General features: G+C 37.9%; 1 protein-coding gene across 1 annotated transcript in view; it reads left to right on the top strand.

Moving 5' to 3' along the window:
* The first annotated feature begins 2,958 nt into the window (after positions 1-2,958).
* Positions 2,959-26,457, top strand: part of NCAPG2 (non-SMC condensin II complex subunit G2) — a 44,964-nt gene continuing 21,465 nt past the window's right edge. Inside the window, exons 1-12 of the mRNA XM_058808292.1 lie at positions 2,959-3,164; positions 3,846-3,931; positions 7,397-7,588; positions 8,679-8,793; positions 9,218-9,375; positions 10,123-10,257; positions 15,625-15,719; positions 16,559-16,628; positions 17,310-17,396; positions 19,955-20,050; positions 24,346-24,471; positions 25,340-25,519. Coding sequence (XP_058664275.1) covers positions 3,857-3,931; positions 7,397-7,588; positions 8,679-8,793; positions 9,218-9,375; positions 10,123-10,257; positions 15,625-15,719; positions 16,559-16,628; positions 17,310-17,396; positions 19,955-20,050; positions 24,346-24,471; positions 25,340-25,519 — 1,329 coding nt within the window. The 5' untranslated portion in view covers positions 2,959-3,164; positions 3,846-3,856. The remainder of the gene's footprint in view (positions 3,165-3,845; positions 3,932-7,396; positions 7,589-8,678; positions 8,794-9,217; positions 9,376-10,122; positions 10,258-15,624; positions 15,720-16,558; positions 16,629-17,309; positions 17,397-19,954; positions 20,051-24,345; positions 24,472-25,339; positions 25,520-26,457) is intronic.

The raw sequence follows: 26,457 nt of genomic DNA, 5'->3' as shown, positions 1-26,457 counted from the left end.
AGTATGTGAAGATCAAAAAAAAAAAAAAAATCAAGGGAAATGCACGCATGTAAATTATTAACAGCCTGCCTCAGAGGATGAGCAGATTTTGTTCATACTGTATTAACTATAACAAATTTTATTACATATTCAAAGAAAAAGAAATAGAAGTTACAACTCCAGCATGGTAGTAGATAACGTGTGAAATAATCTCATAAGAAACTATTATCTACAAAATAACATTGTAAATATAAGAAAATATTGTCAAGAAAGCATCTGATGTTCAGGGAACTACTTGTTTATTTTTTTATTTATATTGTTGACTCTTAGAGGTTGAAATGGAATGCTTGCTGTAGTCCAAACAATATTCTGGTGTGAGCCATCTGTGACTGAGATCTCTAATGCAGGCCACCAACAAGAATAAAGACTGGTTCATGAAGCAGGAGCACAAAAGCAAATCTTTATTTGCTGTTGCTCAGCAACCATGTGCGAAAGGCCCATTTTTCATTTTTGCCTTAACTTGACAGGAAAATGATAATAAATATGAGATTATTATCACAGGGTATAGATTATTTTGAACAGATGAACAGATATGTCAAAGAGAGGCATGTAATTTGGTACTCTTGAAAGGGAGAATATTAGAGAAACTGAAAATAGAGTTGTAGGTTTATTACTGCCTTGCAGTTCATGCACAGTTCTTGAAAAAACCTAGAAAACATTATTCTGTCTCTCTGGTTTCTCTATATGGTCCTTTAAAATGAATCACTTGGTGTTATTCAGCCTGTTGTTATCTGTGTCAACTTCTAGTTTCAATACTGTGAAAAAACCATTCTGTGGTTGCTATGCAACAGAAATTAAAAACTAAAATATGTTTTAGTTTGTTTGCTAAAATGATACGTGCCCAACTAAATAAACAGTAACCAGGTGACTAATGTAGCATCTAATTAAAAGACTAATCAAGGTATTAATGAAATATTCAGTCTACATGAGTCACGATGAATAAATCCATCAGCATGGATCTAAAATGGCAAAGATTTTTAATTTATGCAGGAAATTTTTAATATAGGGAGGCATTAGCATAATGTAAAAATGTCAGGTGTTATACTTTTTTATTTGTTTTTACAATTCTACAGGTATGCTGATTGTTCATGCAACTTACTCCAAGCAAACTGTTCCACAGGCTCCTTGCACTTAGCTGAACACATGACTTGGGATATAAAGTCAGGTCCACAAGATCTGACACAAGCCAGCTTCTCATACCAAATAAATGTAGCAGAAAATGCAAAAAAAATGGATTTTTAATGTGAACTAAAACTGTGAAAGGCAGGATAAATAAGGAAGATTCTATGTTAAAAATTAAAACAGCAGAAGATGTAAATGCTACTTTTAAAGGAGCGAATTTTTACATTTAATACTAAATGAAATCTAAATTATGTAATATTTTTTAAAATGACAATCCTGAAAAGTCTAACCAGATGTTAGAACTTCTATAAAAATTATAGTTGGTTTTCTGTTTGCACAGAAAAGCAGCACACACTGTACTGCTTCTACAGACTGAAAGTAAATTACTTTAGTTCTGCACCTCTCTCTTCTAACAGCCAACACTGAGAGATGCTACTGAAAATGCCAAATGGAAAGACACAAACTAAGCCCTTAATAAGAGACTTTGACTAGCTTTGGTTTGCAGAAGAATGGGGAATGGGGAATATGATAGAATTCAAAATTTGACTCTATTTCCAACACTGCAAAGAAGAAACAGAATTTCCTGATATATTAAAAAAAATATTTAGAGTTAGTTATCAAACTAAATATCATGTGGCTTACATAGTCTCTTATGCACTCTGGCATATAGGCTGTTTAACTCTTCATTGCTTTTGGATGAAGAGTGCAAAGTACTCACACTGTTCACCGGGACTGTGAGTAAAAGCATAGCTGTCAACAGTAGCAACAATAACATTATTGGAGAAAAAAGCCACCAGTGTAATCAAATGCGTGATATTTTGTAAAAGCAGTTATGTTCACTTAACCAGAGATCCATGGAAGAAGGAATACCGCTCCTTAAGCACGAACATGAATTTAACTGAGCAGGTCTTCCCCCCATTTGGAAGCACTGACATTTGGCAGGTAGTACAGAAAGGGAACAGCGAGCGGGGCAGTGGGTTTGAACCGTGGCAGCTGCCTCTGGGGCACTGATGGATGTTCCCCCGGCACCAGCCGTGACAGAAAGCAGCGGACGAAGGAGCCTTTGAGGGCGGCCAAGCTGCCGGCAGCTGCAGCCGGGGCCGGCGGGGCAGGGGCTGAGAAGCGGGGGGTGAGCCTGAAGAGGCTCAGGAGAGACCTTATGGTTCTCTACAGCTCCCGAAAGGAACGTGGAGCCAGGTGGGGGTCGGGCTCTTCCCCGACAGAGCCAGCGACAGGACAGGACACAGCCTGAAGCTCCGCCAGAGGATGTTCAGGTGGAGCATTAGGAGGAATTTCTTCACAGAACGGGTGACTGGGATGGGCCGCGCAGGGAGGTGGTGGAGGCGCCCTCCCTGAAGGTGTTTAGCAAAGACTGGACGTGGCACTGAGTGCTATGGTCTAGCTGACCGATGATGTTCGGTCACAGGTTGGACTCGGTGATCTCAGAAGCCTCTTCCAGCCCAGCTGACGCTGTGCTGTGGTTCCCTGAGTTTTGAACACGATCCTCTGTCCCGAGGGGGTTCCCTGAGTTTTGAACACGATCCCCTGTCCCGAGTGGGTTTCCAGGGCGGCCTTTCCCCCGCCCCGCCCTCAGCGGCACCGCGCGCGGGAAAGGGCGGGGGCGGTGGCCGACCTCTCGCGAGACGAGACAGGAGTTCCGCGGCGCGCGCGCAACGTCGGCCGCGGGGGGATTCGAAAAGTGGCGGGTGAGGGAGGGAGCGGACCGGGCGGGGGCTGGCGGCGTCCCGGAGTGCTCCGGAGCGTCCCCAGGTGCCTCGAGCTGCCCACCGGTGTCCCCTCCGAGCGGCTCCCGGGGTCCGTGTCTCCTCCGGCGGTGCTGCCGTGCGCCGCGGGCTCTTCTACGCGCGCGTCTGCCGGCTCCGTTCCTCTCCGCAGAGGCGGCGCCGCGGTGTTGGAAGCGCGTCCCGCGTGTCCATGAGGCTGCGGCCGCTGTGAGGGTCCCGCGGGTCCGTAAGGGTTCGGCCGCTGTGAGGGAGCCCCAGGTAAGCGGCCCGTCCGGCTCCCCGCTGCCTGCCCTGCCGGGGCCTGGCGGAGCCCCCGGCTGACTCGGGACAGGGCTCAGGAGCGGCCCCCGCCCCGTTCTGTGGTGTGGCTTCACACTCACTAAATGCTGTGTAAGTCGCTTTCCCACCTGGAGAATCACATGAGGAGATACTTGGGATGGAGGGAATGTTTATGTAAGCAAATAAGGCTCTTGGTGGCCTTGCCCATTTCCCATTTCCATTTCATTTGATAGCCGAGAAAATAGACCATTTTACTACCCCTCAGTGCTTCTGATACAAATAAATAGTGTTGTTATTGGGAATTATGACTAGCTTAAATAGTGGGTATGTGCTGGAGAATGCATTGTGCTTTTTAAAAATCAAAGTATCCATTAGCAATTTATTCTGCTTTAAGACTTACTAAAAAAAAAAAAGACTGAAAAAGAAAGCAAGCCCTGCAGCCTAGTGATGTTGTGAATCCAAATACTGATTCAGATAACTAAAATATGTTGGAGGGGAAAACTACTTTAACTATGTAGTACATAGTACTATGTGTAACTACTGTAATATATAAATATATATATATATATATATATATATATAAATGCTATGTATATAACTGATATATGATTTACAGTACATTGACAGTACCTTCTCTAATGTCATGTTTTGGTTATAAAGTGGATTCCAGGATGAAGCGCGAAGCATTTTTGCAAGTTGTGTCTAAAGAGTCCATTGAAGACTTCCTGCGTTACACTCAGAGCCCTGTAAGTGAGCCAGTGTGTACATTTATCACTTCTGGAGTCCCGAGTCTGTTCCAGGTGCAGAAATCATGTGACAAAGGGACAGAAACTATCTGTCTGGTACTTGCAGATGAGGATGATTGCTATACAAAATAAGTTCAAATGGCACTTGAAGGAATATAGGCTGAAAAAGTTGTGGAATCTGAAGAATGAATGTTTATAAACCAGATAATTTTCTGGTATTTGGTTGTTCCACGTACTGTTTTTTAAAAGTAAAATATCAGTATTTGTGTAATTCTAAACAAATACTGATTACATGTTGTTGTTGACATTGTTACATTTCAACCCATGGAAGAGTTTATTGGTATATAAATAAGAGTTAATGTACAAACATAGCAGAATTGTGTTTCAGTAGTATTTGTTCATTCATTTGGTAGTTTGGGCTGTCCACTTGTTCTTTGGTCCATGTTTAATTTTGCTTGAATTGTTCTTTCTATCACTGAATGCTTTAGAGAAGGGGTGGATTGCTCTTTCTAAATGAAGTGTGGAGAGAACAGGGAGGAACAACCAAACAAATCCCCTGCAATCTACTGTTAAAAGCTCATTCTCACTTTGTGTATACATTGCATAATAATGAGAAATAATAATTTGCACTGAGCTGTTTCCCACTCACCTTCAATCTGTCTGGTGTTAAATATACCTGAGCTCTTCCAGACATCTCTTCCTTGCTGCCATAAATGGTATTGTGAAGTTTGTTTCTTGAGCTTTCTTATGGGTATTTTCTGGTAGTACCTGTGGCAGGATAAAGTGGATCAGTTGCCTCTGTGTGCCCAGAGGCATGAACTGATTTCATGTAGCACTATATTAAACCCACAATCTTGTTCTGTATAATAAGCTTACAAAGTTTGTCTCCCAAACATCCTTCAATCTTTCCCCAAGAAATTTGCTATTTCTTTCATTTGTGTGCCTGGGTGTACTTATGGATGATAAATTTATTACCAGACTGCCTTTGCCTAAAGTCTCCTTCCCATTTTTTTCCAAATCTAACCACTTTAGCAAAAAACTATTCACTTTAGTATTCACTGGCAGTGTTTCCTTTTCAATGGTTGTGTTGATTCTGCCATCTGCATTCAGTAATATATTTTAATGTGCCATGGGCTATTTGGGTTTTTTTCATCCTTTTATTTTCCATCACCAATTCACAGTTCTCTTGCAGCAGTGTTCAGCTTTTGCCAATATCTCTGGAAACTTTGTCACCAGCTACAATGAGTAAATTGATTAAAATTGTCTTCATGCCCTTGTAGCATAAGGGAACATGAATATCCACATGACTTTTTGACTGTCCAAAATACTTCAATTCCTTTAATAATTTCCTTTTGAAAGCTGCAGCAATGGAGGATGTGTGACCATGTCTTGTCTTAGTATGAGGATCCTCCTTTTGGCGTCTCCCTTGAAAAATTCTTGATTGCTTTTCTGGAGGAGGCTGTGGTTAAATAAAACAGCACTAAAGTTTCACTGCTTTCCTTAGTTTTTGTATTATATTTGCTACTTAGTTGGTACTCTAGCCTTAGAGTTTGCCTTTTAGACTCTCCAAAGTTCAGTTTTTAGCATCACTTCTTTCAGTGTCTGTTTTCTACCCACGTCCCAAGCCCCCTTTTACTTCCCCCTTGAATTTTTCTTTCCTGCACTTTCACTGTTTAGATTCATCTGTGTATTCTAAAATTCCAGGGCTTTGCTAATTTTCCTTCAGGGTTGCCTGTGGGCTTTTCTTTTTTTCCTTTGTAATATTTTAACAGTGTCATATTGTGGTGCTGTTCATTAAGATCTTAAGCAGGTGCTGTTGGTTTTTTGCACTAAATCCCTTTCTAATTCAAGAAAATACAGAATTTCTTAGAAAAATAGGAATCACAGATATGATTATCATTCACTGTCACCCTTTCTCCTCATAGATTTTGGAATAATTCTGTCTCATATCATCCAAAAGAAAATCTTAAAGCTCTGATTTTATTATGGATTCATTCTTTCTGTTCAAAATGGTACAATCTTAATATCCTGTCTTTTGGGTTTGTTTGAAGCACAGGGCTGCAGAACTCCCTGTGAGGCCTTTGGTTTATTGTATTTGTTTTCAGTTGTAGAATAGAATAGAAATTCTCTTATAAATATTAACAGGATCTTTCTTCTCATACCCTTCTGGGAAACTTGTAATACCTACTGCTGTTTCTTTCATTCTTTTCAGTTTTTACCTTCAACTTTTTCTTTTTGATGCCTTGCAGTGTATCTGCAAACTAAAAATAGATTTATTTCATGATTATGGGAGATCTTCTCTTTCCTCTGAAGTGTTTTTGATCCAGTGAACCTTCATTCCTGTATTGGAAATTACATCTCAGAAATTATCTTTCTTTCTCTTGCCTGGGCCTGGTCTTCCTCATCTTCTCTCTGCATATTCCCTTTCCTAGCAGGTTGCCTTCCCTTCCTTGATGCTAACAGACTCCTTGTGTCTCTGAGGTAAATTCCTTTAGCAAAGTTCTTTCTAGGAAAGAGTTCAGATCAGCCTCGTGGTGCAGTCTCTGCTGGAGAGTGAGTGATGGTGCCTTCCTTGTCTGCAGGGCCTCAGCAGGAGCTGCCTTTGGTGAGGGGCTTTAACACATTGCAGTGTGCAGAGCTCTGATTGTGCAGATCTCAAATCAGTGCTGTTACTGGGCTTGCAAGGGTTTGTCAGGGTGAAGAGAGGTGAGAATCTTGACCTCATGTTCAGAAGGCTGCATTTATTATTTTAGGATATATATTACATTAAGACTATACTAAAAGGAATAGAGAGAAAAGTTCTCAGAAACTAGCTACACTAAGAATAGAAAAGGAATGAATAACAAAGTTCTGTGTCCAGGCAGAAAGCAAGAACAGCTCTGCTGTGAGTGGTCAGTAAATCCAAACATTTACCCAAGACCAATCATGGATCCACCTGTTGCATTCCACAGCAGCAGATAACCATTGTTTACATTTTGTTGCTGAGGCCACAGCTTCTCAGAAAGAGGAAAAATCCTAAAGAAAGGATTTTTATGAAAATATGTCTGTGACAAGTGTTGTCCCTATGGCTCTGCTGACTGCTCTGTTTCCAGTCCTTGCCTAAGGATTTTCTTTCAACAGCCATCATCAATTGATACTTAAGGGAGCAAAGACATACTCAGGGACTTAAAATCTGTGCAGTTTTGAGCATCTTAGCCAAGGGTATGGAATTGTCTTCATTGCTATCAAGGGTAAAGACTTCTGTCTTAAAGGCAGAACTCTTGCTTCATGATAAAGAGTTAACTAGCAGGAGTTTCTTATGCTATTTTAAAAAATATAACTTCTAGAAGTATTTTACCTCTAACTGGAGAGGAATATAAGTTAATCATTAATGTAAAAACCCAGATTAAATGTAGAAAAGATGATGATGAAGTATAAGCCACTTTGCTGATGTGGGATTGTGTGGTGTCTTCTGACCATTTATAGAAAAATACATGTGATCATTTTGACTTGAATGAGCTACTTCAAGAATTGCCAAGAAAGCAGAAAGAAGTGCTATGGCAGAGACTGACACAGCTGCTGACAGAGAGCTTGATGGAGAACCCTGTGGAAACATGGCACAGGACTGGAGATGATAAAAATGATGATGACATGGAAGTTGAGATAGTTCCAGAAATGGTAAGAATCTTGTAAAATGAAAACATGATGAGTGTTTTGTGTTTTTTAGGAAATAAAATGGAATATTTCCATAACATCTGAAAACATGCAAGGGCTATGAAATAAGACCAGTTCCAAATATCACCTTCCTGCCCATTTTTTAAAAAGGCTTAATTTATTAATTAATTTATTAATTAATTTATTAATTATTAATTTCAGTGTTAAGCTGAATTTATGATTGGTCCATGCTCTAAAAGGCTAGCTCTTCTGATAATTTAAATTATGAAAGATGTGACTTAGTTTTCTCAGTAGAGTTGAATGGGCTTTTTCTATGTCTTATGTTAGTAAACAAATGTTAATGTTGCACATGTTAAGTTTAAGTAGCTGGCATATAAGAAATTCACTACCTGATTTTTTTTTTCACTACCTCATTTTATTTGATGAACATAATGAAATCTAGATTCAACTGTGCCTTCCACAAATTTAGAATACATAGAATTCTATGTATTCTATAGTACTATAGAATTCTATAGTATTCTAAATTTGTGGAAGGCACAAATTTAGAATTTTCTGTACTGTAGTCTATGTAGCCTTGAGAATACTGGGGGAAAAGGTTATTTAATTTTGGGGGGAAGAAAAGAAATGCAGTGGGGAAATCATTAGAGAAACCAAGAGGCTTGTAGAAAAATCAGTCATCTATTCCAAGGTCTGTAGAATCAACACTTGGAGTGAAATTCACCTGATGTACATCTCGGAGTTACACATGACCCTGCTGGTTAGGGCTTCTCAGCTCTGAAATTGATGTGTGTTTGAGTGCGTTTGTTGCAGATGAGGATTTTAGTGCAGGAATGGAAACACATGCACAGTCTCAAAGTTATCTACTAGCTGGAGCTGAAACCCCTTTTCAAACTTTTTGAAAAGATGTACTTTAAAATCTGTTCTTTACCTCTTATTTGAAAGGTTTTGGGTGCCAGTATGCTCGTCCTTCAGAAAGGAAGCATAATAACATTTCAGCTTTGCTCTCTGTTGCTAAGGTTCATTTCTTGTTTGAGTTATTTTCTGAGCCCAAAACAACCTGCAGAAATGTTTGCTCAGCACTGCTTTCTTTCAGAAACAGACGGTAGCAGTGATCCAAGGAGTGGCAGCTGTCGTTATTGCTTCCATACCTGCCGTGGATGAAAATGTAAACTACAAAGCTCTTGTGGAATGTGTGTTTATCCTAAATGGTGAGTGCTTCTCTGTACAGAGTGCTGCATTTTACAGAGGCTGTTTGATCTGACTGTGAAACAGAATTCACAGGAGAAAAGTTGGTACTGGTTTGAGTTCATATTTATGAGACAAAATTAAGGCAATGTTTACCTAGAAATCAGCTGCACAATTTAGAAGTTGGAATGCAAATAGCTTTCTTTCTCCCAGCAGTTCACCCAGTGGAAGGTAACTTTGATTATCCTTTGATTTTTATTACTTTTAAAGGAAACTCAATATTCCATTGTTACTGATCCAAAACTTGGGCCAAAGCTTAGAGTTGCCTAAATACTGCAGTAAGCATAAGCCATGGAAGTGTGTAAGTGTGGCAGGAGCTAGCAGACTGCTGTTTTACAGGAGTGACTTGGTTCTTTGCAGTAAATAATTATTCCATTACTCTTGTAGGTATCCTTCCTGCATTATCTACATCTGAAAAAAACCTACAGGATGCCATCCAACGTGTGTGTGAAATGTGGTGGGAGAAGGGACTGGAGGGGAAGGAGCAGCTGGGGAAGACTCTGTTTGTCATTCTGCTGAGGAAAAGCCTGAATAAAGCTGCTGTGGTAGGCTGAGGCTGTGTTGAGGCTATGTTCAATAATAACTTTCAGGTTATTGAATATTTCAAGAGAGATAATCCCTCCAATAAAACACTGCCTTCTCTAGAACAAATTTTAAAGGTTTTTGGCATCAGTTTCACAAGTGAACTGGATTTTAATTTTTTTTTGCATTCCTTTTAATCTTTTCACTCTTTTGTCCAGTCCAATGGCCAAGGTTTTTATTGTAATTAACTTTTTGTCAACTCAGATATTAAGTACTATGTTCAGCTAAGCATAGAAACAGCTTTTGTGGGAAGCTTCATTTTCTCTTGCTTTTTATCTTTCTACAAATAATTTTTCTTTCATTTTTCAAAATGTTTGAGTTACTTGGTGCATTGTGATACACATTTTTTGCACTAATTCAATGGATGTATCCTTATTTCTTTCTACTGTTTTTCCCTGTTAACTGCATGTACTGTATAAAGTTTAAAAAGTGCAATGATGTGGTTTTAACATATTCTGCATGGAATGGCAACTTTTTTTGTTGAGCATTTCTTCAGCATATCTTCATTTGTTGGAAGTCAGAATTTCTGCAGTTACATGTATTTTTCCCAGTAATATGATGAATTGAATATTCATAATTTCACAATCTGTAACAATGCATTTCAAGTTCATTATTTAAAATCCTTTCACTGCAGCTTTGCATTAAATCAAATGTTTTTGCATTAAAGCAAAGCTTCTCCAGTCTAATGTGGGCTTCTTATTCCCTGTCAGGGTGCAGATATAGTTCGTGTGTGGAATCTACATCAGACATTACTTTGTTTTGATTATGATTCAGATGAGAGTAATGAAGTCAAAGACTTGTTGCTTCAGTGTTTTATGAGTGTAAAACACATTAAGAAAGAAGAGGTAAGCCTTTTATCTTACTGTGGTTTTGTGCCAGTGAGCTTTGGTTGCTTTTAATAGTTCTGCAGTTTGTCTTTTTTTATAGTACAGTAGGTAGCAACATGAGAGAAATCAGCTCTGACTCCAAGCTATAAATGGTTGATACTGTTGCATTTGGAAAACTTGTTTCTATTCCAGACTAAAGTGTGAAAGTTTATGTCTAAATCTTCAGTTCCTTTATCCTGAGGCAATAAGAATCAAGTGCTTTGCTTCCATTGCATTTCCCTCGATACTTTAAATCATTCCCTGGTGTAATTCTTTTCTTTTCTTTTATAGCAGTTCTTCTTTTATTCAAGACAAGTTACTGTAGCAAAATAATTTTCCTTCTAAATTACTTCATCTAGAAGATTGTGTTGCCATATTCTGCTTTAAAAGTAGCAGAAAAAGAACCCAACTTGACAGAAAAATAAGAATTACTTTATTTAACTACATAGATTTCTCTCAGTGAACAGCTGCTGTTTTGTTGTTCAGATTGTGCCTGTGCGCCAGAATTGTGGCATCCAAGCCTATTTTCTGGTTAGGTGACCAGACCACATTACTTTGTCTCTGAAGTTCTGTCTCTTCCCTGCATATGTAAAATAGATATATTCCTTTTCCTGTGGAATACATGAACTTCTGTCATAAAATGAGCTCTGAGATTGGTGCATGGTTGTGGTATATGTCATATTAAAAATGGAGATAGCAAAGGAATTAGGTGAAGTGGTTGATAGAGCAGGGTTTGGATACCTGCCACAAAGTTGGTGGTGTTTTGGTTACTTACATATCATATTTTAAGCTGTTTTAGTTTTGACTAAAATAATGATGTACCAAGGTAATATGAGAGGTGGGAATGGAAGAAGAGAAAATGTGGGTGGAAAGAGGAAAGGTAGGTAAGGCTTTATTGACAGAGTTCACAATTGATTTTGTGTCCTTGGTGTATTTCATTTTAAGCCATTTTTTGCCATCTGGAAAAATTGTGTACCTGTGTGTGTTCTTTGTCACAGTACTTAAAATGCATTTTCTATATTTCATTCTGTATTTTTTTCTGTTTTATTTGAATCCACTGTATTGTTTTAATATTTCATCTTCATATAGGCACAGTAAATAATTGGCAATTACATATGTAAAATACAACTGCTATCTAGGCTTTAGATGTAAATTATTGTAGTTCTTTTTTTCTTCCACATTATGTGAGACTTTTAGTAGAACGTGTTAATTACTACACAGCTTTTCTGAAGGAAGTTTGCTCCTTGAATCTTTGAGAGAAAGAGTATAAAATTGACATTTTGTTGTGGGATTTTTTTAAATATGTGGGGGGAAAGTAGACTAAAAATCAGACTCAATAATGTATATTTTTCCTGGCATATTAAATGAAAGTTTATGTCTGCACAAGAATGTGCAGATTTGGTCACACTTTGCACATTTTGCTTCCCTGCATGAGATTTTTCTCTTTGTTCTCCCAAGGATTTCTGGTTCTTGCCATTTTGTCACCTTTGCATTATCATTATGCATTAATTGCCTGCCTCTTTCTAGGTAGATCTAGAGAGCACCTTACTGCACTCTCTGCTCATTAATAGTTTAGATCCTGAATTGTGGATTCTTTGCTTTCTGGCTGGAAGCACTGACTGAAAGCAGCAGCTCCCAGCTGGAGCCAAAGGGCTCAGCCTTGGCCAGTGGTGGGGCTGCCTTGGAGCCCATGGCTTTGGCTCTGTCAGCACAGGGAAAGCTTCTGGCAGCTTCCCACAGAAACCACCTCTGCAGCCTCCACCTCCAAAACCTTGCTGTGCCAGCCCCATACACAAGGCACTTCACATCCTGAAGGATAATAGTTCAAAATAAAAGAAGAACCATAACCCATTCTGGAAAGATCCCAGGACAGGGTTCAGTTAAATTAAGTGTGTGAAATAAATTTAGACATCTGTGCAGGAGCATAATCAGTACAGGTCCTGGGAAGGATTTGATTGCTTAAGTGAATGACCCATGCTGCATTAAATGACCTAAGCTGCCTCAGACATCCAGGTGGGGCTGGCACATAAAGCACTGTCATAGATCTCTGCCTTCTGGAAAACCATCTGGGCATGTGAAATTGCTCTGTGTGTAGGGTGTGCCACATTAACCCCAGTCAGCAGAGTCAACAGAACAATTCAGCTCCATAAAACAGTAACTAAACAGCTGATCACATAAAACACTCTTCAGACAGTTAACAGTTCAGGGACTTAAACATCCAAATTCACATGTCTCAGTTTGTGAGCAGAAATCCAACTTCACTGTATGAACTTGCAGTACTTATCCAGAATGGTAACCAACTTGGATTTTCCCAGCTCTGCAGACAGGAGATTCAAAGTGTTCAAAGCATTTTCCTGTTGCTATGAGGCCATTGTACCTCAGCTGCAAGTCCTTTTGTTTGGCATTTGCGTGCTGTGGGAGTTCAGTTGTGGTAACATACCTCATGTATGTTCTCTAATTTCCCTTCCTGGTTCATTTCACTAATGTTAGATTTCTTCTGGCAACAAGAAACCAACCAACACTCCCCCAGTATCTCTGCTGAACCTTTTTTTTTGCATCCTGTATTGCTTCTAAAATGCATGTAGTAATACCAAGTATCAACATGATGTATGAATTGCTTTGAGTTGAAAGTGAGCTTCTGTGTATCAGGCCTAATACTCCCTTTAATGCCTGCAGACTTGTTCTATAGTTCCTAAGAAAAGTAATCCTGGATTTTCAGAGTACATGTCCCAGAGCACAGTACCACAGTAGCTTAAGCTGCTATAACTCCAGGTTGCAATGATCCTGTGTTGCCATGGAATAGCATTCCTCTTTTCCTTATCACAGTGGAATGTTCAAGCAGCAATATTGTGGGTTGATTGAAGGAGGTGGCTGTTTTCTCCTAGTGAGATTATTTTTCAGACAGATTAACTGTCTGGAATGGTTCATCATATGCAAGACTGAAGGAAGGGAAGGGTCAGGAATGCAGTGTATCCATTCTAAATCAGATTAAACCAATAGAGAACTGCACATTTATTACACCTCATTGCAAGATCAGGGTGTTCAGTGTTTCTGCCTTCCCAGGCTGTGCTGTTTAACACACAGTAATATTTCTCAGAGGCTTATCATTAGTGGAGTGATCCTCTGAATTTCTCTCTCTGTGATTTATGAAAACATTCTTGTTCAGATGGGGTTTCCAGTCAAACAGCTGCAGAGCAGGTTCCTGTGTTTTACAGGTGGGTCTGTTGTGCTCTTTCCTTGCTCACCTTCTCTGTGTGTACAGAACAAAGTCATGTGCTCTGTGTCCACAAGCACAGCAGAACCAGACACCCAACACTGACACTGCATTAGTCCCAAAGATGACAGTTCACAGTCTCATTCACCTATCACCAGGTTATCTCTCACAATTATGAGAATGTTGTTACCAGTAATTATTGCAGATCCATTAATCACAAGCAGCAGATTCAGTTAGAGGCACTTATCATTTTAAGGAGCAGGCTCAATCTTTTGAAACGTAAGGCTAAAAAGAATTGGTTGAAAGTATTTTTTTGGCTTTTTGTCATCTGTTTTGCTGCTGGGGTTGTAGAAGATGAGATGAGTTTGAGTTTGTCCTCATCCTTGCCTTGTTGAGGAAAGAACTGAAGGTCAAAACTCCCTTGACCTTTTGTTTTGTCAGGGATGTTGATGTGTGACATGCCAAGTGGGACTCCTCTATGTCTATAGAGACAACCCCTGTTGAGGTGGGAAGGTTTCCACCAGACCTGAAGCCAAAAATCTTGACATTGTATTTAGCCATTAGGTCTTGATTTCTCTGAGCTTCTGAGTTACTTCTTCATCCAAAGGCATTTCAGTTATCAATTCACTACAGTGCAGTTTCTGACTGACTGTACTTCCATCTCCCTCCTCTACTCTGTGAGATTCCAACTCCAAATGTGTCTGGCATTCAATTTTCTGTGTTTGGTCTTAGGTGTGAACACAACTCTTGGCCCAGCTCTCAATGGAAGTGCCTCTGAACCTCTGCTGTTTATTCAGTGACCTTTTGCACTTCTGTCAATGTGCTCTTTACTATTGCACTTCCTTTATTAATATTCCTAATTGATTTGTTGCTAGAAAGCTGAGAGGTACAAAACAACTGACTCACCCTTAAGTGTGATCAGCCATTTTGAACTCTTACCTTCACCTGTAGGCTAAGTCAGAGTGAAGCTGCCTGTACAGATACTGTATAAGGCTACAATTCCTTGGGCAGATTTTGCTGATTCTGGGAGATCATTGGCTTATTTCCTTCATCCACAGCCTTTTGTTACAAAATCCTATTGCTCATCAGCTTTGTCATCATTGTTCCTGACTTGTTAAAATGGAAGAAAACTGATTTGGGAAAAATAGTTTCTGTTTTCATGAATGAAAGCCGCTCCAGGAGGTTCACAACATTACCTTTCATGTGGCAGGAGGAAAGGAATTGTCCTTGCTGATCAGAACATTGAATTTCCTCAGTGGCCCAGCTGTTCTCTGTGGCTTGGTAAAATTGTTTCTGCATGCAGTGCTGGTATGGCAATGACTTGATGAGGGTTCCTCAGGGTGAGAGAGATAGAAAAGATCTTGCTTCATGATCAGAAGGCTGGATTTATTAATATATGAAATATAATACATTATAACTATACTAAAAGGAATAGAGAGACAAGTTGCAGAAGCTGCTAAGCTAAGAATGGAATAGAAAAGAATGAATATCAAAGTTCTGTGCCCAGCAGAAAGCAAGGACAAACTCTCGTGTGAGTGGTCAGCAAATCCAAACACTCACACAAGACCAATCACAGATGCTCCTGTTACATTCCACATCAGCAGATAATTATTGTTTACATTTTTCTTCAGCTTCCCAGAGAGGACAAATCCTAAAAGAAAGGATTTTATGAAAAAATGTCTGTGACAGTGCTGATAGAGTTGTAGTGTTTTATTTATGCCTTCAGCATCATTTCAGTGTCACCCCAGGATGATTTTGGGATATTGGCACTTGGCAGAGCTCAGTGCTGCAGCCTCCATGGGGGGGCTGACTGCACTGTGTGCTGCCGTTCTGGAATGCTGCTCAATTGAAGGCACACCAAACCAGAAAGGACATGCAAAGAGTGGAGGCAGATATGTGATCCATGTGTTCATTTGTTCTGTGTTCTTTCTACACTATGAATAAAAGGAGTGCTTGAATTCTGTTTAATAATTAAGAATCTTAAATAGTTTTTTTCCGTTTCACCTATGCATTTTAAAATTAAAGATGTAATTTCCTTTGTATTTGCTGATTTTTGAGGTAGCTCTTAAATTGCATATTCTTCAGATCTTTGAGTTCTCTTTGTTTTTTCCTCTCTTCCCCTCCCCACACAGGGAAGAAGACTCTTGAGTTTTTTGTTCACCTGGAATGTAAACTTCATTAAAATGATACATGGAACTGTTAAAAACCAATTACAGTTCTTTCCAAGGTATGCATCCCAGTAAGAGTACTTCATTAGTAAGAGCTTGTCTAAAATCTTGTTTATCTCACTCTAAAAATACCTAGTGTATTGAAAGAATATGTCAATAACCAGAAACCCACAAATCTTCTGAATATTACTGCTATATTGTTTCAGCAACTTCATTTAATAGGAGCTCTGACGTGCCTGGTGTACAGTTATAGGAGCAGTAAATGTTGATTTGCCATTAGCTAAAGCAAATGACTTTGGATAGAAATTGGACTGCATTATTTGCAGTGCTTCTGTGAGGGTTGCAGGTCCATTTCTCCTTTGGTAGGGTGTTCCTATTTTTTCCTACAAGCAATCTCTAATTGAATTTTCTAGGTTTCTATGTAAGGCATTCTAATAAGAAGTGACTTGCAGGATAAATCATAGCCTGAGAACTTGGCTGATGGATGAAAAATATGGAGATTTTTTTTCTTTGATTATTTGGTGAAGTATTGCTGAAGTAATTCTGTGTATTAAAATGAGAGGCTTTCATGTAGAATAATATATTCCTGTACATGTCTATAAAGAATTCCAGGCACTCTTCATGACATAACTGGTAAAATATCTCTCTGAATGTTTTGACTCTCCCACCATAGGAGATATTTCAAGTATCATGTAATAGTGCTTGTGCTCATTAATGAAGAGTTAACTTGGTAGTTATGGGTGTAGACTTGAAAAAGAGATTTTCTTCTAAAAACCAATTTGCACAGAATTAAGAAGAATATTGATTCTTATACAAAACTTCATGTTTCACCTTTATGAATTGTGCATAGATATGGTTAGTATGCTTTCTTGACAGTGTTTCCTCTATGTTAATACAGATCCTTGGTGGAATGCATTTCAGAAGTTTACTTCAGGGCCTGGAAGAAGGTGTCAGGAGAATTCACAGAGGTAACACTATGCTTGAAATCTCATTTGGATGGTTTTGAATTTCAGGGTGGGAAAGACTCATGACTTTCCACTACAGAGAGGTTCCTTTAACAAGCCTTAAAGAATTATTTCCCTAAGGAAAGAGCCCCTTCAGCATTGTCAAGGAGTAACTGTATGTCATGCTTTGAATGTTTTCCCACTGAGATCAGCTTGGCTGCAGTTAAACACCTTTAATTCTGCTGCTGAAATATTGGTTCACACAAATATGCATATGCACAATGTTTTTCATAAACATGCCTGTTAGCTGAATTACTGAAGCTTTTATTCAGCATGTGCAAATCTGTATAGTTGATAGCTCAGGTATTTATCTAGTTTTTGTGGATTTCCATGGAAATTATTAACAGCATAATTACAGATCACAACAATGCTAGAGCAAAATTTCAGATACCAAAGTACTTTTATTTACCCTTCTTTTAGCTTCTGACAATTGGATTAATTCTAGATTCTGAAATATTGATAATCAGTTGAGGCAGATTGAGGCCCCCAGCATGGAAAACTTTGGGCAAGGCAGAAGCCAAGTAAGAAATAATAGCAGGTGCTATTTTCAGTTTCTTGTTTTAGGGAAAATATAGTTGCTGAACAGCTACAGTACTTATTCTTGTTTTATTGTGTTAACAGGAGCATGTGTGTGTTTTACTGTAGGTACTTGAATATAACTGCATTCAGGATTTCATGCATCATGGAATTCATCTTCCCAGAAGTTCTTCTGTTCATTCCAAAGTTAGAGAGGTAAGTTCCAGGAAAGCATGACATGACCTAGTAGCATCAAAATGAGATCAGTTGTTACAAATTAGCAAATTTCCTTTTCATACTAAAATACCATACCAGGTGTGGCTGGGATGGAAATACTTTCATTCGTAGCAGGCTGTGTTTGGGGTGTGCTGGTGGCGCAGCAATGTTCTGCCTGCTGCTGAGCAGTGCCTGTGTGGTTTCAAGGCTTTCTCCTCCCCATGTTTTCTCTTGGGAGTGGGCTGGGCATGAGTAAGAAGCTGGGAGATCACAGCTGAGACAGCTCACCCAAATGACCAGGAGGATATTCCATGGCACACAACATCATTCCCTCAGCAAACTGAGGGAAAGTGGGTTTTGGGGAGGCAGCCATTGCTGGAATGCTGGCTGAGTATTGGTCTGCTTGTGGCAGGTGCTGAGTGGTTGCATTTGCATCACTCCTTTGGGGAGTTTTTTGGGCCTCTTTGCTTCATTCATTAAACTGTCCTTATCTTGATCCATGAACTTGCTTTTCTCTTCCAATTCTTTTTCTTCCCCACTGAGCAGGGAGTGTGTGTCACAGACATTTTTTCATAAAAATCCTTTCGTTTAGGATTTGTCCTTTCTGGGAAGCTGAGGTCCCAGAAGAAAAATGTAAACAATAATTATCTGCTGCTGTGGAATGCAATAGGTGCACCTGTGATTTGGCTCATGTTCCACGTTTACAATTAAGGGCCAATCACAGGTCCAAGCTCTGGAACAGATTCACAGAGAGCTCTCTTGTTTTTAGATTCTATTCTATTCTTAGCTTAGCAGCTTCTGCAACTTTTCTCTCTATTCCTTTTAGTATAGTCATAATGTATCATATATCATAAATTAATAAATCCAGCCTTCTGATCATGAAGCAAGATTCTCGTCCATATCTCTCACCCTGAGGAACCCTCACAAGTTGCTGCAATAAGTGTGTGCATGGCTGTGGGTGTTCAGCTGGTCACTAGGGCCAACCCACCACAAATACTTAAAAAATAGCATATTCTGAGAAATAATGTTAGAACAAATTATAGGAGGAACCTGCTTATAGTTTTGCACCAGATTTGTCTTTGCTGCTCAAAAGTAGAAGGGGATTTTCCAGAGTGTCAGGAATAGGTTTTGCTGTCTGTTGTCTAAGCTTTCTTTACCTGCAGAATTGACCTTTCCATAGATGATCACAGGGATGAACAGTCATCACCTTCTTGAGGCAAACTTAGTGATGGGTCTGAAATGAAGCTTGGCTTTTTTCTTTTGATTGCGTGTAGGGGATTTATATCGGTTTATAGGGACAAGCTTTGATTCTAGTTGTCTGTCTGTGGCTTTCAGTCATGAGCAGAGCATTTGAAGCAGAATGAGAAGTGCACAAGCCTCTTTAGGACATTTGTATTTGATCAATGCCCCTTCCCCTCCCATGCTTGCTCCAAATACCCAGACTCTAGAGTGTATGCTGTGTGCAATATTCAGCTTGACATACCAGTGTACAATGCTAGAGTGGGTTTTTTGTTTGTTTTGGTTTGGATTTTTTAGGGTTGGATTTTTAGGGGGTTTGTTCTGTTTTGTTTTCTCATAGCTATAGGATTTCCTTGTCCTGTGATTCCTGATTGATGGAGCAGGCATTTGACAGGGCATTTCATGTTTTACAGACTCTGGGGCTTATGATCTTGAAAGAGGACAGTGAATAAATGTCTTTGGGCTGCAGGAGGAGTAGGTCTTGGAATAAATTTGAACTGACCACTAGAGAGAGGGTCAGCTTCTTTTCAAATTTTGTGTAATCTTGTATTCTGTTTTCCAAGATCTTCAGGGAATTATCAGTGCTGTATTGATCAAGGCCAGAAATGTTCAGAGGATGATCTTGTCTCACTTTCTGATTAATTACCAACCTTAGAACACAGCTCAAACTGCTCAGTGTTTCAAAGTGGAGGAATTCTTCAAGTCAAGTTACATTCTGTCCTTTCTCATATTCTGCTCTGGTCTTCCACTTTCTCTTTCTTTTCTGCATAATTCAGATACAGAAAATAACAGGATTTTTAGCTAATTAAGCACACTTTTGAGTCCCAAAGAGTGCTGATACTTGCTTTTCATCAATGCATAAAAAATGTATTAGGTTTTTACATGTGTATTTGGGTAACTCCACTTACCAGATAAGTTCCTTTGTTCTTAACAGAGAAAAAGCTTATTTATCTGTAGTTCATAATTTCAAGTTTCAAAGTACTTCTACCAGTAACTTTAAAAATAATTTTTATAGTAACAAAAATGAGGTGTTGCTGTGCAATTCTGTAGCCATGTTTTTTTTCTTAGTTGTAGATCTTTATATAAACTTAATGACTCTATAAAATTATAAAATATTATATTTATTAGATTGTTTTAAATGAAATATTTTTGAGACTTCCTAATAAGATACAGGGTCAATTAGCATGTTCAGGTTTATCATTTTCATAGTATAAAAGCTCTGGTCTTACATAATTATGAAATGCATCAACTCCTTACCACTTCCTGAATGTAGAATGTTAAAATTGGCTTTGGATCCTGTTTTATTTGTTTTTTCTTAGATGCTGAGTTATTTTCATAAACAAAGTAAAGTCCGTCAAGGAGTTGAAGAAATGCTCTATAGATTGTATCAGCCCATCCTCTGGAGAGCACTAAAGGTAATTATCCTTTTCAGAAAATATAAATGTCTTTCTCCAGCTATTAAATTTTGGGTCCCTTCCACATCTTCTGTTTTTATTATTTGCTTTTAAAATGGATGGCCACAAAAACCAAACTGAGTGTTTAATATCACAGATGTAGCTGAGCAACTTTTTAAGTTGTAATTAGACATAGCATGCACAATAATGTTCTAATTTGTTAATATAATTTACTTGTAAAATCCAGTTTTGTTTACAGGTACCTAGAGTGCTTTCCAGGATTGCAGTTGGCATTCTTATCTTCTCAGTCTGAAAATTCTGTGTAATCTGGTATTATCTTTTCCAAGATCTTTAGGGAATTATCAGTGTTTTATTCATCAAAGCCAGAAGTGTTCAGAGGATGTTTTAGTCTCACCTGTTGATTAACTACCAGCCTAAGAGTACATCTGAATGAATTTATTGGAGTATTAATTTAGGAAAACTTTGATTCTAGTTGGATTGTATAGACAGACATTAATGGTATGGATGTGCTTTCAGAATGAAATTTCTTATTTGTAGTTCTTTCATGGTGTGTGTGTCCTTCTGTGGATTGCATGCATGGACTAAGGAGGACCCACTGCAGTTTGTCTGCTCAGTTACACTCTGTGATCAAGAGGAGCCAAGCTTCCTTCTTTGTGACAGCTTTTATTTTGTCTGAAATTATGAAATCCCTGTTTGTGAGAGTGTACACATACAGCCAAGTTAATTTCTGGCAAACATTTACAATTTCATTTACTGGTTTGTCATAAGCATCTACTCTAGAAGTGAGAAAGGCATTTGAAATTCTCAAAGTTGAAAGTATTTAGTATTAACTTCAGAAGTTGTTTATAATGGATTTTATGAGTTGCAGGAAAGAGTTGAGATCTGCTTGGTTTCAACAGAACCCTGTGGTAGAGGTGGGAATATGAAAAGTCATTGCTAGGCCAGTATCTTGTTTGGTGTTGCATTAAATCTTGGATCCCATCCTTTTAGAATTTATATGAACAAGAACCCTCTGGATGAAACATTTATGTCCTGATGCCAGAGAATGATAGCTACAAATCATGGCTTCCTTTAATGTCTCCATTTCTGTCCCTAAAAAGAATAGAGGTTTTAACTGGTTTTTGGTAAGTTAACAAAGTACACTGTTCCATTCTCAAGGGAGTTGCTGCCTGTCAGTGAAGGGTTGTAGTCACTTGCCAAAGGCCAGGACTCAGATGTGAGACTAGACTGCTTTTTGGAGGAAGATTCTGTCAAACCTTATGAAACCTGCATACATTAATTTGGAGGAATGTAACAGAAGATGTGTGATCTGGAAAAAAAGATTACTGATTGATTTGCAGCAAGACAATGGGAGAATTCCAGATTCCACAAGTAGCTGAAATTTTTAACAGCTGTTATTCATAATTTTCACATCACTAATGGTTCCAAGGCTGGAACAAATCATGTAATGCTGCATGAAGTGTTTGGTGGTTTGAACTGTGCTGTGACTCAGAATCACCAGTAGTTTAAAATACACAACTAAGAAGGGAAGCTTATAACTGTTCTTATAACTGTTATGGATTCTACTCCAAAGCTTGAAGTGTCAGTTTAATTTTAGATAACTAGTTTGATGCTCCTATTTTAGTCAAATCCCTAATTTAATACAGAGAAGAACAAATTCTGTTCTAGAACACTGTTTATGAAACAGAAAGGACACACAAGGCCTGTTTACTCCTTCTTACAGAGAGCAAAAATACTTCAGTTGTAAGAACACAGTGAGTTCCAGAACTGTGGATGCTGAAACTACTTAATTTAATCTCTGAAATCTTTAAATTGAGAATGACATTTTGTAATACAGTTCTCTGGTTTTTCTTCAATTGCTTGTTTTGCAAGTAATTAGGTTGCACAAGCTTCTGTTGGGGCTTTTACCAGCACATTTTTATAAGCCTTTATGCAACTCTCAAGTTTTTATAATATAAGCCCATATGTAACTTCATCATTTTTTCATGTTCTTATTATGAAAAGCAAGAGTCATACAAACATAAAAGAGATGTGCAGTGATTGGTTGTTAGTATGAGAAGATATATGGATATAAAAATACAATTATCTAGTGTAAGTAGTGATTAAGCTATTTCTTATCAAGCTGAAAAAGTCAAGAACCACTCCTCCAGGAATTCAAGCTGTTGAAGGAAGTGACTCCTTTAAAGTGTTTGGTTGTCTTTTTAAATATTTTTTAACATCCCACACATTTAAACTAAGATGTCCTGGGAGAGCAGTGTTTTAAATAATTTGAAGTTAATTTCAGAATCTGTAAGACCAGTTAAAGTTTAAAAGAAAGCTGTGAAAATTAACTGAAGAAAAAAGTAAATTATGGTTTTAAAAGGCTCTGGAAGTTCCTCAGAATAGTAAAAGCATATAGTAAAAGAAATATTAGTTATTTAAATTACTGCAGGCTCTGGCATGGAAAAGTCAGTGTGGATTAAAACAGACCATGAATTTAAACTCTTAGGGTCTACCTCTGTGAAGACATTGTACAAGCCTGAATATGCAAATACATTTGGGATAAATTCCAGTTAATTAAAGGCAGGAATTTGAACTGTGGGTACTCAGTTCAGAATTAAAAGTGAGCTTAATAGAATTCAGTGTAATGCACTTAAAAAGTTTATGGAAATTAACTTTCTGGAATGGCTGTGGTAGACAAGGTCTAGGGTATTGCACAAAACCACATTTGAATTAATTTTCACATGCAATGTTAGTGCAGAAGAGCTATTTCACCCTGAATTCACATATTATCTTGTTATGTGTTAATTCTTAAATATAGACAGGCTCAGAGTTAAAGGATTTTCTATAACTTTATAGGATAGAATTAAGAATTAGGTCTTGTCATCTTTTAACTGTTTGCATTATCCATAGTAAATAAAGGAAAACACAAGTCCCTAACTAAAGAATGTATGTGTCTGCTTTGTTTGCTTTTGTAGTATCCAATTTCAAATTCCTCGTAATTTTGTTGACTTGAACAATTTGGCATGTTATGGTCCTACTCCACCATATCAGGCTTGGTCAAGAAGAGAAACCTAAACCAGATTGTAATTGAAGTAATTGTTACTATTGTGGTTTTTTTTCTGGTTTTATTTGTCATTAGTTTATTTTGAAGTAATTGTTACTATTGTATTTTTTTCTGGTTTTATTTGTCATTAGTTTATTTAAGTCTAAATATTACATGGTTGTTGCCATGTTCCTTTTCCCTGCTTTGATCTCAATGTGCTTTATGACAAGGGAAGAAGATAATTAAATTATTAGCATAGTCAAGAATGTCCCTGAACTGTCTCATCTTGCTGTTAAAATTAGGCCTACTTTGCTTGTTATATTGAGGGCTTTTATTTTTTTATCGGACACAAGATCTGGACAAAATTCTTCCTTCCAAGTCTCCTTTCCAAGAGAAGTCGATAGAGGCTCTTCATCACTGCACTGCTGTCTTTGATAAATAAAATGTAGTTTGGTGGTTAGATTTCAGCTTTCTCCTTGAGATGCCTTGAATTTCTTCATGGTTTCATTGCCTGCTCTCTTTTTCTGTCCTTTGAATCCACAGCATCAATTATCTTTCACTCAATGATTGTCTAAATATACACCTTTTTCTTTTCCCTTTTTTGTGTTTGTGTCTGTATAACCAGTAAAATACATGGTGGAGTACAGTGAAAATTGTTGAATGTGGTAAAATGTTGTGAGGCTTCCCATAGATTTTTGATGAGCTGCCTGGAGCTCAGAACATGTTCCTAATCCTTATGTGCAGGGATGCAGAACTGAATAAGTTTTTGCTGGATAAGTTACGCTCCAAGCTTTCTGGTACTTAGTCACTAAATACTGTTTTCTTGAAGAAACAGGCTTGAGCTTTTCAATTAAATCACCTGTCTCTTGACAAGCAAGTTAATTAATCCAGTCTGATTGAATTCAAGAGTCTTCTGTCTTGAAGAGGAGCTGTAAGGCCATCAAGAGAAATCCCAACTGCTTTTAATTTATTCACTTTACAGAAAGCAGAAGGGCTCTGACTGTGATTCCTCAGGGTCGTTGCAGCTGATGTGCTTTGAAAGCTGACTGTAACAATAACTCAGGTTTTACTGAATGGGCAGAAATGTAAATAAAACATTAAAACTCTTATGTGACTTTAAGTTCTTCCATCCATTTGTAAATTAATCTCTTCCATTTACTTAATTAAAAACACTTGTTGAAATGTTTGGAGAACAGTATTTGACAGGATGCACCTTTGGATATTTACAGTTGATCCTTATGGAAAAAATATCTTTTCTCCGTTGTAACAGGCCAGAAACTCAGAAGTTCGAGCAAATGCAGCGTTTTTGTTTGTGGATGCTTTTCCTGTTCGTGATCCCAGTTTTACTGCTGAAGAGATGGACAGTGAAATTCAGAAACAGTTTGAAGAACTTTTTGTAAGTTTTAATGAAATTAAAATGTTAAAAATGAAACTTTTGTCAGAACTAACTAAAAACAAAATCGTTGATGCAATTAAAATGTATGGGATTTCTGAATAATTGTAGGGAAATAGAGGTCTGTGGTACAGAAAATACAAAATTAAACTAATATTTTAAATTTCTATAGTATGTTTTCTGCAGATGCTATACACCACTTTAAAAAGGAAATATTTTGGTTTGTTATTTGTTATTCTGTGAATGAGAGATGCCTTTGAAAGATGAAATGCATGAGTAATGATCTTGATCCTTACTTAACCTAGGATTGTGAGGGAGAGCTTCACAGTTACTATGGAAGCACTCAATCAAAGTTCAGTACTGTATTACTAAATACTTGTGAAATTAAGTATAATGGAGAGAACCTAAAAATCTCCTTACCAGTCCAGATGGGTGAGAATGAGCACAGTATTTTCATTAAGAAAATGTTGGGGGATTCCTGAGTTCACATCATATAATTGAAAGTTTCAAAGTTGTTATGTTGTTCCATAGGAACAGTGATCAGTGTAAACTCATATAAATAGAAATCCAGATATTCTTAATTAAGTCACAAATGCAAGACTTGATTTATTTAAAAAGAAAAAATTCAAAAGTCCAATGAAAAAATTGGCCAGTAGTTACCTTAATTTTGCTTCTGGTTTAAATTTCCTTATTTTCTTCATAGTAAAATTCCTTGAGGCACTATTGATATTACAGTTCTTTTATTGTATGACAGTTTTCATAATGATTAAAATGTAATGGAATGCCTTTTGTTTATGATAGGCTCAGATCAAACAGCAGTAGAGTCACAATTTTCCAAATGCTCACAGTGTTGTTCTTTTGTTTGTTTTAGAGTCTCTTAGAAGATCCCCATCCAGTTGTTCGCTCTACAGGGATACTGGGAGTTACTCAGATCATATCCAAGTACTGGGAGATGATTCCTCCAACAATTCTTGCTGATCTTTTAAAAAAGATAACTGGAGATCTGGCATGTGATATAACATCTGCTGATGTTCGATGCTCTGTTTTTAAAGTAAATGTTTTTTATCATGATTGTAATTTTTCTGTTTTACTTGATGTACAGGTTTCTAGTATAGGCCACTTTAAATCAAGGAAATATCTTGTTCTTCAAAATGTCTGAGGCAATAGAATTCCTCCTACATGGAGGTTTTGCACATTTCATAAAAGCCACATGTTTGGAAGACACAAATGTCTTTTGAAATAGTAACTGATTGCCTTTCTGACTGTAAGGTTTTCAATTCCAGTTGTACACAGACTGTTTGGACCCAATAATTAATATTTTTTAGCTATTAGAAATAACGCTTAGACTTGAAAATATATGTAGGCAGCTCCAGAATTTCTTACATCACTGACTTTAAGGCATCCCAAGGCATGCACAATTGGGATTTTGTTTCCCACTTTGTGTGTCTGAGGTTTGGATGGATGTAATTCCACAGCTGGTCTGGTCATGCCTCCTCCCGTGCATTGCTCACTATGTTAGAAATAGTTCATCTACATCTTTCTGGCATGTGAGAAATAAGTGATAGCTTGGACAGAAAAATGAACTCCCTAATCAACATTTGCACTTGAAGATTTTGTCTGTGTCACTTCAGCCTCAGATTGAAGCTGTCATCCTGTTAATCCTCACTTGCTCCACTACTGCTTCATGGGGGAGCTATCCTGGATAAGCAGAAAGTACTGATTTAAAAATTAATTGTTAAAAAAAAAGTATTTCTAATTTGAAATCATCATATTTTAGAGAGCTGGTGTGTCCTCAGGCAGAGGGCAAGACCATGGTCTGAGTGTAGGTCTGAAGCTGATTCATCTGAAGTGAGTTCACTGAACAGAGTTCACTGCAAATTTGAAGTAATCAAAGCATATTTTACCAAAGAATATTACAAAAACAAGCATGCACAGTGTCTGCCCCTGCTTTGTTTAACATGACAAGTGTCACAGTCCTCTTCAACAATT

The sequence above is a fragment of the Ammospiza caudacuta genome, chromosome 1, assembly GCF_027887145.1.
Source record: "Ammospiza caudacuta isolate bAmmCau1 chromosome 1, bAmmCau1.pri, whole genome shotgun sequence".
NCBI lineage: Eukaryota > Metazoa > Chordata > Aves > Passeriformes > Passerellidae > Ammospiza > Ammospiza caudacuta.
The sequence above is the reverse complement of the archived record's forward strand: the minus strand, read 5'-3'. Positions and strand labels throughout refer to the sequence as shown.